Genomic DNA, 15,089 nt, shown 5'->3' on the forward strand with positions numbered 1-15,089 from the left:
TAAATTTACTAAAGTTATGGGAGTCACAAATCAAAATGATTTAGTGGGCTTAGAAAAAAATAAGTACTAGAAGAAGTATTTAAAAGTTTCCAATAAAAAGAAGAAGAAAATTGCAAGATCTAAAGTAAGAAAATAAGAAGTATTTGAAAATCTTCAATAAAAAGAAGAAAAAAATGCAAATTTTTGAAACATCCTCTTTAGATCAATAAAATCGTCAACACCAGCTGCATGAACCCTTTGATTAACAAAAATATGAAGATTAAAATGAGAACCAATTTCAAATTTGTAAATTAAATTTGACATTTAAGCATCTCGAGGATGGTTACATATAGGAACATCGACAGAGACGAGACTTTCAATGCAAATGTGTAGCTCCAGTAATGATCTTCCTACCACACCATGAATCATAGTTTCCTCAACCGACTTCTGCTCTAAATTATACAAAATAAGCCTCGAATCACCCAAAGCAATCACTACTTGTTTATCACTATATGAATAAGCAATAGGTTTCACGGGGTAATAAATCTCAAAAGAAATTATTGGTGACAATGTAATTAATTTCGACCAATGTTCATTCTTCCCGCCATATTCTTTCAGCAAAAACACATCCACATTCGATGATTTGTAATGACAACTTAAGGAGAGACATCCTCCTAAATTATTCAAATATAAATCATCATAAGAACCGTGATACTCTGGGTGTGGAAGTATTCTGTATCTCTCTGTCACAATATCAAAGGCAACAATCACTTTTTTCCATTTCGAGATCCAGTGTAGAGCTCCACCAGCTATGGAATCTCCAATGCTCTTCCAATTCGGATAGTGATCAAACTTCTCTAGTCTATGCCACAAATTTAATCTCAAACTATAAACCTTAACCTCATAGTCGATGACGTCGATGGCGCGTCGTCCAAGTTGGAGCACCCCAAATCTCACCACCTTGTAATCTTCATTAGTGCTATCATAAACAATTCGATAATCACACGTCCAAATAAATAAGTCAATTCTATAGGGTAGATCAACAGGTTCATAAGGCAGTTTTATATACTTTTTTGTTGATGGATTCCATAAAAAAACATTGTCAATGTCATTCATCTTTGACATGCAAAGCAAGCCATTACAGGAACCACTAGGCTGAAGTCCATAGTTCCGAAACTTCAATGGAACATAATCAACCTTCACCGGTTTTAGGAAATCAAAAACCTCCCGACAGTGAATGTCATTCGGAAGGTAGAGACTATGGTTTCTCTTGGTTTGATCCGATCGTTCCATATGCAATTTGATAAAATACGGACTACTGATTAGGGCAAACCATGATTTAGATACACATCTGAAACGGATCAGATCCCTAACTGACAACCGACAAAAAATCTCCTCTAGAATCTCATTTGGTAATTGCATCATCTTTAGACTGCACAATGTAAGCCAAAAAGAAAATCAAAGAAGAACAATTAACTTGTATCATAGGCTTTCAACTGAATGCATGCATCTTCATCAAACCTCTATTATTAGTTTCGTAAATTCGAATTTATGCCAAGTTAAGAAGAAAAAGATGAATAAATTCGTATAAACAATGTTTGATGTATAATTAAAGTTACCTGGAGGCTGAACTATTACTATTGTAAGAGAACTGAAAAAGAAGAAGAAGGATTAGGTCTAAAAAACTAAAGGGGCGCCAATCTATTTATATTAAAAAGAATAAGAGTAACTAGGGTTACAGATATTAGGCCTAATTTAATTTTTTATATTTAGGTGTCCTACTCCTATCTAATTAATTAATATAATAAATTTAATATTTATATTTAATTTATTATTTTTTTCTCTTTTTCATTTTTTTTATCAAAAATGAGTTTATAATATATTTTATTTCTTAATACAAACAATTTTTTTATATAAAAAAAATTAGTTACATCCGATATAAAACAAACTAAATATATATATTTAAAATTATATTATATATCTAAAAATTGAATTAAAGTTAGATACATATTATATAATATATATATATATATATATATATATATATATATATATTTGAAATCAAAATTTACATTAATAATATATAACTTTACAATAAGAAAATAGTTAAAAAATAATAATTACAAAATAATTAATAAATACTATAATAAAATAAATTTAATAATTAATGTATCAATTTTTTATTTGAATTATGATTATTTTTATTTGAATAAGTAAAATAAGTTCTAATAATTTATTAAATATTGTATAATATTAAATTTAAATTAATTTAAATTTAAACTAATTTATAAATATATGATTAAAATATAAAATTTTTATAATATTATATAAATATTATAATAATAAAATATATGAAAGAGGATAAAGAGGAGAAAATATATAATGAAAATAAACTTAACACCTTAAATAACTCTAATTAGGTGAGAAATTAAATAAATATTTTTTTAATAATAGATAAATCTAGATAAATTTTAATAGTTATGCACGTCCATAAATTTAAAAGATATTTATTTATTAATTTATTATTATATAATTTAAATTTTTATTATATCAAAATAAAAATAATGAAATATACTTGAAAAATTATAATCGAATGAAATAGTTGATAATTTTAATTTTTTTTAAATAAAACAATATTTATTTAATATAACCGTATAACACCTTAACCGTATTAGATTTTTTTTTATTTTTTTTTTGATTTTACCTAAATTTTCTCCTAATTTGATAAAAATTATGAAAAAAATAATTTTAAAAATTTGAAGACTAATTTGAGTTTAGAGGATAGAATTTAGGTGAGATGATAATAATTTAGAAAGAAGATAAAATCAAAGAGTAATTTTGATATTTAAATTAATAAAATTATTGATTAGAAACATCAAACAAGCCATTGGTTGAGAATAGTAGTATATACTAGGGCTGAAAACGAGTCGAGTCGAGCTCGAGTAAGCTCGAAAAAATTTCAACGGCTCGAACTCGAGCTCGAGCTCGATCGAGTATCAAAATTAAAGCTCGAGCTCGAACTCAAAATAAGTACTCGAGCTCGACTCGAACTCGACTCGATTAGCTTGAATTTTACCGAGCTCAAGAGCTCGGCTCGAGCTCGACTCGATTAGTTCGATTTATAGCTCGAGCTCGAACTCGACTCGAAACATACAAAATTAAAACATATCAACTAAATAGTTTCACACTTTCAATATATCAAAAGATCACAACAAAATGAATAAACATATAGAATTATTCATTTCACCTAAAACATAAACATTCCATCAAAATCAAATAGAACACACAACATTACACATTAAAACATTCAACTAAAAACATAACCATTCTAACTAAAAATATCTAAAATTCAAACATACAATATATTAAATTAGTACAATATTTAGGTATTACAGAGTACAGACTTAAATGCAGTATTACAGTATTCATATTAGCAAGATTCCTAAATGCAGATATTAAATTGAAGAGAATCTAGTTCTTTGTTGACAGATCGGAAGTATAACATATCGAATCTATGCAAGATCGAAAGAGAATAAAGAAGAAATTGAAATGAAAATAAAAAAGGGGAAAACGATGAAAACCTTTTGGTGCTTTGCATTGAGCTCCTTGGTGACGTTTGCTTTCTCGTTTGATGAAAACCTAGTTCTTTGTTGGCGGCTGTCCGAATGAACTATGGAGGAGAAGAGGTTAGGGATTTTGGAGGAGAAAGGTTAGGGTTAGGGATTTTGGACTTGGAGAACTAGAGAAGAATGAAGAGGGAGGGTGCCCGGGATTTAGCCATATATGGTATAAATTTATATTTTATATTTTAATACTCATATTTTATATTTAATTAAAGTATTACAATTTTTTATATTATAAAAAGTAAATATAAAATATAAAATATAAAATATAAAATATAAAATATAAAATATAAAATATAAAATATAAAATATAAAATATAAAATTTAAAATATAAAATATAAAATTTAAAATATAAAATATAAAATATAAAATATAAAATATAAAATATAAAATATAAAATATAAAATATAAAATATAAAATATAAAATATAAATATAAAATATAAAATATAAAATATAAAATATAAAATATAAAATATAAAATATAAAATATAAAATATAAAATATAAAATATAAAATATAAAATATAAAATATAAAATATAAAATATAAAATATAAAATATAAAATATAAAATATAAAATATAAATTAAAAAATATATATATAATATAAAATATAAATTAAATATAAAATATATTAATATAAATGGTATATATTCGAGTAGCTCGCTCGAGTACTCGAGCCGAGTATATAACTACTCGAACTCGGCTCGATTATATAACGAGTCTAGCTCGAGCATGCTCAAGCTCGAGTTTGACCGAGCTCGAGTCGAGCTTTGACCGAGCTACTCGCGAGCAGCTCACGAGCAGCTCGTCTCATTTTCAGCCCTAGTATATACTAGTTCAATAGTTAAAATTAAAATAAATATAATAATTATAAATTATTTAAAATTAAATATATATAAGAATATAAACTAATATATAGAAAATAAAAATGTTAGTATAACATAGAAAAAGAGATAAAAAAATGTTAATATATTTATATATAATAAAAAAAAATTATTTTTTTTTATAATATATAATTAAAATAACGATAGATAGGCGAGGGAAATATTTTCAACTCCCACCATAATAATTCTCTTTCTATTTAATTTTTGATTGGTCGTATTACCTTAAATTATTTAATAATTTTCTCTTTTTTTAATTTATTATTATTAAAAAAATATTTAATAATTTTTTTTTTCAATTTCTATTATAGAATTATTACAAATAACTTTTTAAAATTATTAGTATATTAATATATTTTTAAATTATATATATATATATATATAATATATAATAGCACCGTTTGTAGCAAATCTCTTAAAATAACATAATCTATATATATATATAATGATGCTTAATTTTTAAAGTGTCCGGATTGTCGGGTGAAAGCTGTGGTTAATTTGGATACTTGGGTCGGATTGTGGGTTGACTCGTTTTTAAATTTAAAACGGTTAAAAATAAAATTAAAAATGCTAGAGGTATGTTTCAAACTTGCAACATAACAAAACAAGTACAACTCTTTAACCAACTAGGCTACAAAGACTTTATATTTTAAATTCAACACCAAATTTATAAACGCGGGACGTTTTAATATTAATATAAGTTCAACTTTTTAACTAACTAATTTATATATATATAATGATGCTTAATTTTTAAAGTGTCCGGATTGCCGGGTCGAGAGCTGTGGTTAATTTGGATACTTGGGTCGGATTGTGGGTTGACCCGTTTTTATATTTAAAACGGTTAAAAATAAAATAAAAAATGCTAGAGGTATGTTTCGAACTTGCAACCTAACAAGACAAGTACAACTCTTTAACCAATTAAGCTACAAAGACTTTATATTTTAAATTCAACACCAAATTTGATAAACGCGAGACGTTTTAATATTACTATAAGTTTAACTTTTTAACTAATTAATATATAATGATGTGGAGTAAATAGATACTTGGGTCGGATTGTGGGTTGACTCACCCATATACTTAAAACGGTTAAAAATAAAATTAAAAATGTTATACGTAATTTTTTTCACGGTTTTTTATATTATTACTCGTGCAAATGCACGGCTAAATGCTGGTTATATATAAATTCTCTTATCCAAATACAATCTTTTACACATTTAATGACACCATTTATTTTTATAAAGTTGGTTTCCTATTAAGTATTTTTTTTTATAAAGTTTGTTTCCTATTAAAAAAATAGAGAAAGGATAATTATATTAATAGGGTGTAAACCCTAATTTTTTTTATCTATAAAACAAAATGGAAATTTGACGAAATGACCATAAAAAAGGTTAAATTCGTTGGTGATCAGCGCATAATTTTAATTGCGCTGGTGAACACTTAATTTTTTTTAATAAAAATACCCAATTTGCTTAATGCGAAAGGGAGGATCGTCACGCGAAAGACCCTAATTCTTTATATAAATACTCATTTTTTTTATTTCGTTATTTTCCTTTCTCTCTCTTCTCTCTACTCCATGTTCTTTCTCGCGACGGACCACTAAACGAACACATCATACAGATTGACGACGAAAACCCGTTCTAATATAATGAGATTTGATCGATTTATGTTCTTATTTCTATTACATTTAAATAAACAATAAAAACAACAAACAGGTTGAGGAAGAAGAGTATCAGTTGCCACAATGCTCGTGCTCGTACTCATGGTGGTGTCCGTCGAAGATCGCCACCATGGTTGTCCGTCGATCGCCGCCGTTTAGAGAGAAAGAGGAGAAGAGCGGGAAGAGAGAGAATGAGTCTCCTCAAAATCATCAACAATTATTAATTTTTTCTCCCTCTAAGTTGAAAAAAACAATCCGATCAAGGTCTAAGGGTATTTTGGACTTTTCACTCATTTTCCCTTCGCATGACGGTCCTCCTCTTCGCATTACGCGGATGAAGTATTTTCGTCAAAATAAATTAAGTGGTCACCATCGCAATTTAATTTATGCGTTAGTCATTAGCGCATTTAAGATTGATTTTAGGGTTTTCGTAAAATTTCTCGAACAAAATTAGGTACATTTCAGTATTTGAGTTTTGGGAATTTTGTTGTTTGCTTTAGAGGGATTTTTTTTATCAAAATGATGGGCATATTAAAATTCATTATTTTTTGAAAAAAAATTAAAAAACATTTTAAATGAATTTCATTTAATTTAAAACTTATTTAAAATATTTATTTTAAAGAAAATAGATTTAAATAAGATTTTGGAATCTATAATAATAATTTCCGCAATAAATTATCCTTTTGATTTTTGAGAGTGAGAATTTTTAAATTAATAAAATATTTTAATAAAAACGTATACAAGATAATTCATTTTAAGTTCTTGTTTGGTTATTCTAAAAAGTTGTCCGTATACAAGATTATTCATTTTAGGTTCTTTGTATTTACTTTACAAATTTTTTAACTTTTTAGAAACATCTATTTCAATTCTGAACATTATTTTATGATTGACATTTAAAATTGTAAAAAGTAAATAAATGTCTGTATCTAATATTGATGATGTCGAAAATGGTTGAAGAAGACACTTAAAATATTAATTTAAATAAGTTAGATTTAAAAATAAATCCAAACGATCTCTTAATAAAGTTTTATTTTATGAAAATATTGTAAAAGTATTTCAAAGACAATTTTTTAATTTAAAAAATAGTTTAGAGCCTTTAAAATAAAAGAGTTAAAAAGTTGAAATACTTAAACAAACTAACCCTAAGGCCAACTGTCTTAGCCAATAAGCTAGTCAAATGGACGTGTCACCTTAGAGTCAACGTGGCATGATTCCTCGCATGGCCGTGGATTCCCGATCACGGCGTGGAATGATCCTGTTTAGTTTCTCGGTCGAAGACCCGGCTACGCTTAAAGATCCTCGGTCATGACACGAGCCACGGTCACCAAAACTAAAATTTTCCAGTTTGAGTCATTTTGCTTGAAAGCATTAAACCTTATTTTTTCATTGCAATATCAAAATATCGTTTACAAGATCTATTGTAATATTATGTTTAGAGACTTTGAGGGAGAATAATATTTTATTATTGTTTTAATATTTTGAATTTAATTATAAAAGTTAATAATGAAATTGATTGTTAAATTTTTAATAATATTTAATCAATATGGTGGAGGTTACACCATATTAATTTTAACCCTCCCCTTTAATGTGTTGTCGGATTCCAAGTTTAGCTCGGAGTTGTTAAAACCGTTATCTTGGAAGTACTTTTGCGAAAAATGTCAGATGTCTGTTCTTCATCGACATAACTCAAGTTGAATTTTTTGTCTTTTATCTTGTGTCGGATAAAAAGATGCTTGTCTTTGAAGATCCATTTTTCACAAATGACTTTTTTGTCGGGTGGCTTGTCAACGAGATGCCATGTCTGATTCTTCATGATCACATGGATTTCGTCATCCATTGTTTTTCTACACGATTCTTCTTTGATTGATTCGTCAAAATTTCCGGGCTCAATTAAACAATAGTTGCATGTAGCATATATATTGTTTATTGATTTGTACCTCTTTGGAGTTGAACTCGGGAAAGAGGAGTTTGATGAAGTCGAATTAGTTGAGTTACAACTTTCTTCATTGAGTTGATCTAACCTTAGATCTGGTATACTTGGCACTGATGAAATATGTTCATCATTGTTAGTGTTGATTAAAACGTCATTTTTCTCAACTTTGTTTTCTTCCCAATTCAACTAAGAATTTTCATCAACCTAACCATCTCGGCTGATAATAACTTGACCTTCTTTTAGGTTTGCATAATTAATGTTGAGAGCGAAGATTCAATTGACCATTTTGATCTTGGTGAACACATTTTACTTATATTGTCTATCAAAGATAATACACTCATTGTTATCGAAGCAGAACTTATACCAATTTCTACCAATTGTCCGAGGCTGAGTAAATTTTGGCTCAAACTCGACACACATAGTACATTGTTAATATAACTCGAACTTTCCTTCGTCTTGATGGAGATCCTTCCAAGCCCTATTGACTTCGTTTGCTCTCCATTCCCGATCTGAATATGGGCATTGACGCTTTTGTTTAACTCAAAGAAGATTTTTGAGGTCGACGTCATGTGGTTGATGCATCCGTTGTCTAGTAATTAATCATTCTCTTCTCTTTTTGTCAATAGCTATGTGACACACATAGAATGTTCTGCGTGTCTCCGAGACTGTTTGATTTACACCAGCCCGACATGCTTGATGAGAGTTTCCGCTTCGGCAATCTTTGGTGAGGTGACCAAATCGATAATATTTGTTGCATCTTGATTGACCTTTGTATCATTAGTCTTTCTCAAAGTGGTTTGGCTTATTGAAGTTATTGCAATTTAATGTGTTGTATTCTCCCTTGTCTTTTGAGCTACGTTCATCTAGTCCTCTTGAATATCTTCCACCTTTTGACTAGTATGAACTCGAGTTATCTTCTCGTTCATTGTTGCTAGTATTATGTTTTGACTGAAATGCACTCTCTATTGGCTTTTCGGAGTGTCTAGACAATCGTTGCTCAAATGATTTTAAGGACGACATCAATTCTTGGACTGTGAGTGTTGACAAATCCTTTATTTCTTCATTGACGGCTACGATGGGATCGTATTTCTCTAGAAGGCATATGAGAATCTTTCGCACAATTCTCTTGCTTGTAACATCTTCACCATGAGATTTCATCTGGTTGACCAAATCAAAGATTTTGGTCGAGAATTCCATTAGGGTCTCTATCTCCTTCATTTTGGCATTTTCGAATTCTCTGAGTAGTGATTGGAGATTAATTGCTCTGACTTTCACATCTCCTTAAAATTCACTCTGCAAGATCTCCCATGCCTCTTTGGCTTTATCGGCACGCATGATTCTAGGAAAGATTGTTTTAGTGACTACTCTTTGAAGGATTAAAAGAGCGTTTGCATCGGCTTGTCGGGACTTCTTTAGTTCCTTCCGGTCGGCTTTATTGAGGTCATTTTATTCCTTTGGCTCATTCACTCCATTCTCCACAATATCCCAATGATTAAGAGATCGAAAGATAGTCTTCATCTTTACGTACCAGAAATCATAGTCTTCGCAATTATACTCTGGAATGAGATGGTTGATATTTGTTGATGTCATGAATTTGGATAGATTGGTAGAAAGATTTAGTGAATTAGTAGAAGACTTTGTGATTTGTAGAACTTAAAAGCTCTGAATTATAACCGTTTATCTTTATCTTTATCTTTATCTTTATCTTTATCTTTATCTTTATCTTTATCTATATATATTATTCATTATTTATTAAAAATTTTAAACATTGAATACATATTATTATATATATATATATATTTAAAATTTATTTTGTTTATATTTTTATTTATGTGAATCGTGCACGATAATTTTTCTAGCCATCTCTAATAACTCATTTTTATATTCTAAAAAATAAATTTATTTTCAAAAATAACTCATAAATCAACAAACCTTTGCGGTTTTTAGTTTGTACTCAACCTAGTTTTTAACGGGTTCTTATAATTTTTTTTAGTGTAAGATACTATTGACTTAAAACAAACTACTAGTAATTCCCCGATAAAGAAAGAAGTCGGGGGCATGGAATCCCATGGACACAGAAAGACAACGGACAATTATTGATAATATTCATCAATGAAATGAAAGCACTATATATCTATATTATTATTATTATTATATTACAATAAATAATAATAATAATAAATAAATGAAATAGAAAGACATCATAGTAACGGACAAAAATAATTTATTGATATATATTAAGTGGGATCTCTCTCATTTGTTGCCTTTCCCTCCCGGTTTTATAAAAAATAAAATAATTTATAAATTAAACTCCCCCTCATCCCTACCAACATCAACAAATTAAATATATACAAGTCTAAATCACTATTTATTTCTGCATGTTGTTTTTTATAACTCTCCAAAGTTCTAATTGAAACATAAAACTTTCAATATTTTTCTTCTCTTTTAGGACATGAATCTTTCAAGTTCAAAACACAACAGTGAGAGTGAATCAGGTTGGACAATGTACTTAGATCATCAATCTTCAATCTGTTCTTCATATGATCATCATGATCATGATCAATACCCATCAGCAATTAGCAATGGAAGACTAAATGTTATTAAATGTTAAAATATTTTTAGAAAGAGACTTTAAGAGAGAATAATAGTTATTATTGTTTTGATATTTTGAATTGAATTATAAAACCTTAATATATAGGCTAAAAAATAATTAAAAATCTTACTAATCAACATGAGAATTTTAACGTTTTACTCATAATTTATTTAAAATAAAAGATAAGCAAATAATGAAATTAATTGTTACGATTTTCTAATAATATTTAATCAATACGGTGGACGTTGCACCACATTAATTTTAACTAATGAAGATTATTTGAGTTCAAGATCATCATTTATGATTATTATTCAAGATTATGCCCCATTTATGAAATGAAAATTTTTAACCAAAAATGTTTTTTTTTTTTTTTTTTATGATTAAAGGTCCTAATTCAAAATCTAAGCTTACTGAAATCTTTGTTTCATGTCTTAGAATCAAAACCAATTGATAAAAAACAACTGTGCTTTTTTACAAAATAAAGAATTAAAATTTTAAGCCTTTTTAAAAAAAACTCAATTTGAAAAAAAAATGCATCAAATTTAGTTTTAAAATATTTCAAACATCGTTTACAAATAAAATTTTCAAATAATCTTATTATCAGTTTCAATCAAGAAATTAAAGAATCGTACAATATTGAATAAAACACGAATTGAAAATATATTCTTTTAAATTTGGTTCAAAACATGAATTAGATCATTAATTATTAATTATAACTTATCGTGAGTTGAGAATGATTAATTCACAACATTAATTGATTAGTTCTAATCATAGAAACTAACAAACTCTTAGTAATAGTGTATTTAATTACCTTATATTATATTCATGTTTGTGTTATGCTATCTTCTTTTAGATTTTTATAATCAATTTGTCTTATGGCTTGATATAGCTAATTTAAATTTAAATCAAATTAATATAAAATTTATTTGAGTAATTTAAGTGTAAAGAGTTATGTAATTTGGTTTTGAAATTATGTTGTTTTTTAATCAAATATGGCTCAAATTATGTCAGTTGGAGCTAAACATCCGTTTTCTTTTTATTTGAACAATTTTATTTTAGTTTATCTATCATTGTTTTTAGTTAGATGAGGTGTTATTTAGTTTTAAAACAACTAAATAACCTACAGCTTCATCACCTATCCATACAATCAACATCTCCCTCTCGCGACTTTCATTTACGACAAGACCTCAACTCTCTATCGTGATTTTGATTTTGCGACTTCCACTCCCAACCCACATTTCAATCTCGAATTCCCGACTACTACATCAAGTTATTCAAAAGAAAATTGATTCTAAAATTTTAAGATGTAGGATTTAGATTCTAAAATTTTGAGGTTTATGGTTTAAATACAATGATTATTTCTCTGGATAGTCAGTACAATCGAGTTATTTCCATATAGATGTTTTATAATTAAATTAAGGGATTCAACCTATGTAATTAGTGTAATTAGGTACACCCCATTTTAAGGATCCCAAATTTTAATGAGAAATTTCAACAATTGTTTGAATGTTGAATATTTTTAACAAAATAATAATAATTAATTGTTTTGATCAAATTTAAATAACTTATAATTTAAAATAATCAACTTATAATTTGATTAAAGAGATTTTTATTTTAAATTAATTAATTTAAAATATTATTTATTCGAATAAAGAGTCGTTAATTGATTTTTAATTTAAAATCAATAAAAATATTTGTATAAGTGTATAAACGTATATTTGATCATAGTTGTTTTTGAGTTCGATATTGGGTGATATTTGAAGAAGAACTTTCACACTATATCATCTGTACCCGTTAAAAAACAGTCTCTAATTCATGAAATTTTGGATATTTAAAACACTTAAAAACACTTACAAATATTAGTTTAAGTCATTCGAATTTAAAAATAAATTAACCGGCCTTTATGAAAATATTTTTTTATGAAAATATTCTTAACATATTTTTTATGAAAATATTCTAAACATATTCTAAACGGATATGGGCGCTCGATCAACGTGGAGGCTGCGCATCGGTCGCGCGTTGATGCTGGACCGAAAACCATGTTTGGCTAGCTTTCTTGGTCGAAAGTTAGGTAAAGACGTAACTCTCGGTCGAAAGATAAGGAGTAGTTGGGTTTCTCGATCGAAAACCAGGATAAGGCAATAATTCTCGGTCTGATGCCAGGATTTTTCGATTGGGTGTAGGGGATTTCTGATTTTCTCGATCGAAAACAAGATCAAGAAAAAACTCTCGGTCGGACGGTAAATTTTAAGTGACTTTAAATATGGAATGTTAAAAAATGAGAAGTTAATAAATATTAGACTAGAAAATGCTTCATTGTATATATGATTTTTAATTAAATAGTTGATTTATAAATTATTAGTGGAAGATAAACTTAGGAGAATATTGAAAGATTAAAATTGCTCTTTTATGATTAGAAAAAAATAAATAAATTAGTGTTTGAATTTTGGATCAATATGTCACTAACTTATTTGAATTTGAATCCGATATCATTATTAAAATTTGAAAAATATGATATATCTATATAAAATAAAACACAATAATAATAATTTGATATAGAGATCAAACAAAATTGAGTACTTTGCAACTGAGAGAACTAATGAAAACCTTGAGTTAGCATAATAAAGCAAAATACTCTAGGCCTGAAAGTGTTTTCTTATTCAAAGTTTGTTCATTATTACAAGTTCTGTATACAATATATTCATTTCGAAAATCAACTAAATGCTTTACCCTCCCGAGTCCTGATCGTCAGTTGGTTTCTTCATCATTATTCAACCTCACGACGTCCGCACCTTCTCCTCTTCCCTGTCTTTACAAAAAAACATAAATCACACTTCAATTACAAATATGAAGTGCGATGAATAAAAGAAACATTAAATCTACTCACATGTTCTCCTCTTCTTCATGACTGGTTAAATTGTTTGTTGTAACATCCAGATCCAGAGAAACTAAGCTTTCTATGCAAGGTTGAATATTCCAGAGATTTACTAAGCCACGAAGCATAATAGGTTCAACTAACTCCTGTTCTAAAGTATACCAAACACATGTATAATCTATATACAACATTACTTTTTTATGACACTCAGAATAAGCAATGGGTTTGACTGATTCAATCATTAAGGCCGTCCTAGGGTTAATTGGCGATGGCAACGATATGAATCTCGACCAAGTTTTTTGCATACTACTGTCTTCCTTTAATAACCACATGTGGACAGCTCCGGAGTCGTAATGACAGGTTAAAGATAATATGTCTTCAAACAGGTCTAAATTGGTTATAATACACGGAGAACTTTCGTATGCAGCAGCAGCAGGAGGAAATTTGATGACTCTGCAATTCTCTGTCCCAAGATCAAATCCTATAACTTCTTGTTCTCCCATGTGTTCTGAAAGCCAGTAGAAAACTCCAGAAACAATACAACTTCTTCCGTAAAGAGTAGGATAATGGTTGAATTTTTCTAGTGAATACCAAGAATTCGATGTTAAACTGTAAACACTTAGTTTATATCCAAACTGTTTTCTTTTTGCTTCAATTAACATCCCCAATCTCACAACTTTATAGTCTTTATTAACATGATCGAAACCAAACTGATAATCGTAGAGCGTGTAAAACGTAGAGTGGATTGAGACATTAGTCGGCGGGTCAGGCAGTTTTATAGCTTTTCTTGTTGATGGGTTACACAGATAAACAACATAGTCCACGGGGTTTAAAATGCAGATTAAGCCATTGACGCTGCCACAAAATGTGCCAGCAAAGACAGTATCCCTTATTGGCTGATAATCATCCCTAGTAAATTCAAGAACAGCTCGAGTAGAATAAAAGTTGGCGGAAAAGAGATGAAGATGATAGTCCCAGGAGAAGAGGCTAAGGCTGTTCTTAGTTAGGACTGTATTCAAATGTAGTTTCACAAAGGATGGACTGGTTATAATGGAAAACCAGGATTTTGATACACATTTTAATCTAAGCAGAGATTTAACAGGTAACTTGGAGAAAATGATTCGCAGAATATCATCCGGCAACTGCGACATCTCCAACACCACAGAAAAATGAAATTTCGACGACGAACCGAATAAGAGTCGCGAACAGAGGGTTAGATTTTTGAAGACCCTAAACTAAACTAAAGGGAGGGAAAGTTAGATTCTTGATTGATGGTTTGATTAACAAAGAATCTAAACAAGAAAGAGGGAGAGAATGTTAGATTCTTTCGATCGATCGATGATTGACAAAGAAAGATAAACTAGAGAGAGAGAGAGAGAGAGAGAGAGAGAGAGTGTGTGTGTTAGATTCTTGATCAAATAAATAAGAAGATTAAATAATAAATTAGATGTTGTTGGAATAACAAAACACATTTGATTGACAAAAAGTTTGGGGGTTCATATTTAAAATTTAAAATTTAAACCGGAACAAGTTCAGGGTCCACT

The 15,089-nt window shown here is 28.4% G+C and overlaps 2 protein-coding genes across 2 annotated transcripts; both read right to left on the reverse strand.

The window, feature by feature from the left end:
• Nucleotides 1-303: 303 nt before the first annotated feature.
• Nucleotides 304-7,981, reverse strand: LOC124943024 (F-box protein CPR1-like). Its single transcript, XM_047483592.1, has 3 exons — nt 7,772-7,981; nt 1,599-1,630; nt 304-1,411 (listed from the first exon to the last, which is right to left on the reverse strand). Exons 1-3 carry the CDS (start codon nt 7,979-7,981, stop codon nt 304-306), a joined length of 1,350 nt encoding a protein of 449 aa, XP_047339548.1.
• Nucleotides 7,982-13,553: 5,572 nt separating this feature from the next.
• On the reverse strand, nt 13,554-14,818 carry LOC124943025 (F-box protein CPR1-like). The gene has a single exon (XM_047483593.1). It carries the CDS (start codon nt 14,694-14,696, stop codon nt 13,554-13,556), a length of 1,143 nt encoding a protein of 380 aa, XP_047339549.1. The 5' UTR covers nt 14,697-14,818.
• Between the last annotated feature and the right edge of the window lie 271 nt (nt 14,819-15,089).

The sequence above is a fragment of the Impatiens glandulifera genome, chromosome 6, assembly GCF_907164915.1.
Source record: "Impatiens glandulifera chromosome 6, dImpGla2.1, whole genome shotgun sequence".
NCBI lineage: Eukaryota > Viridiplantae > Streptophyta > Magnoliopsida > Ericales > Balsaminaceae > Impatiens > Impatiens glandulifera.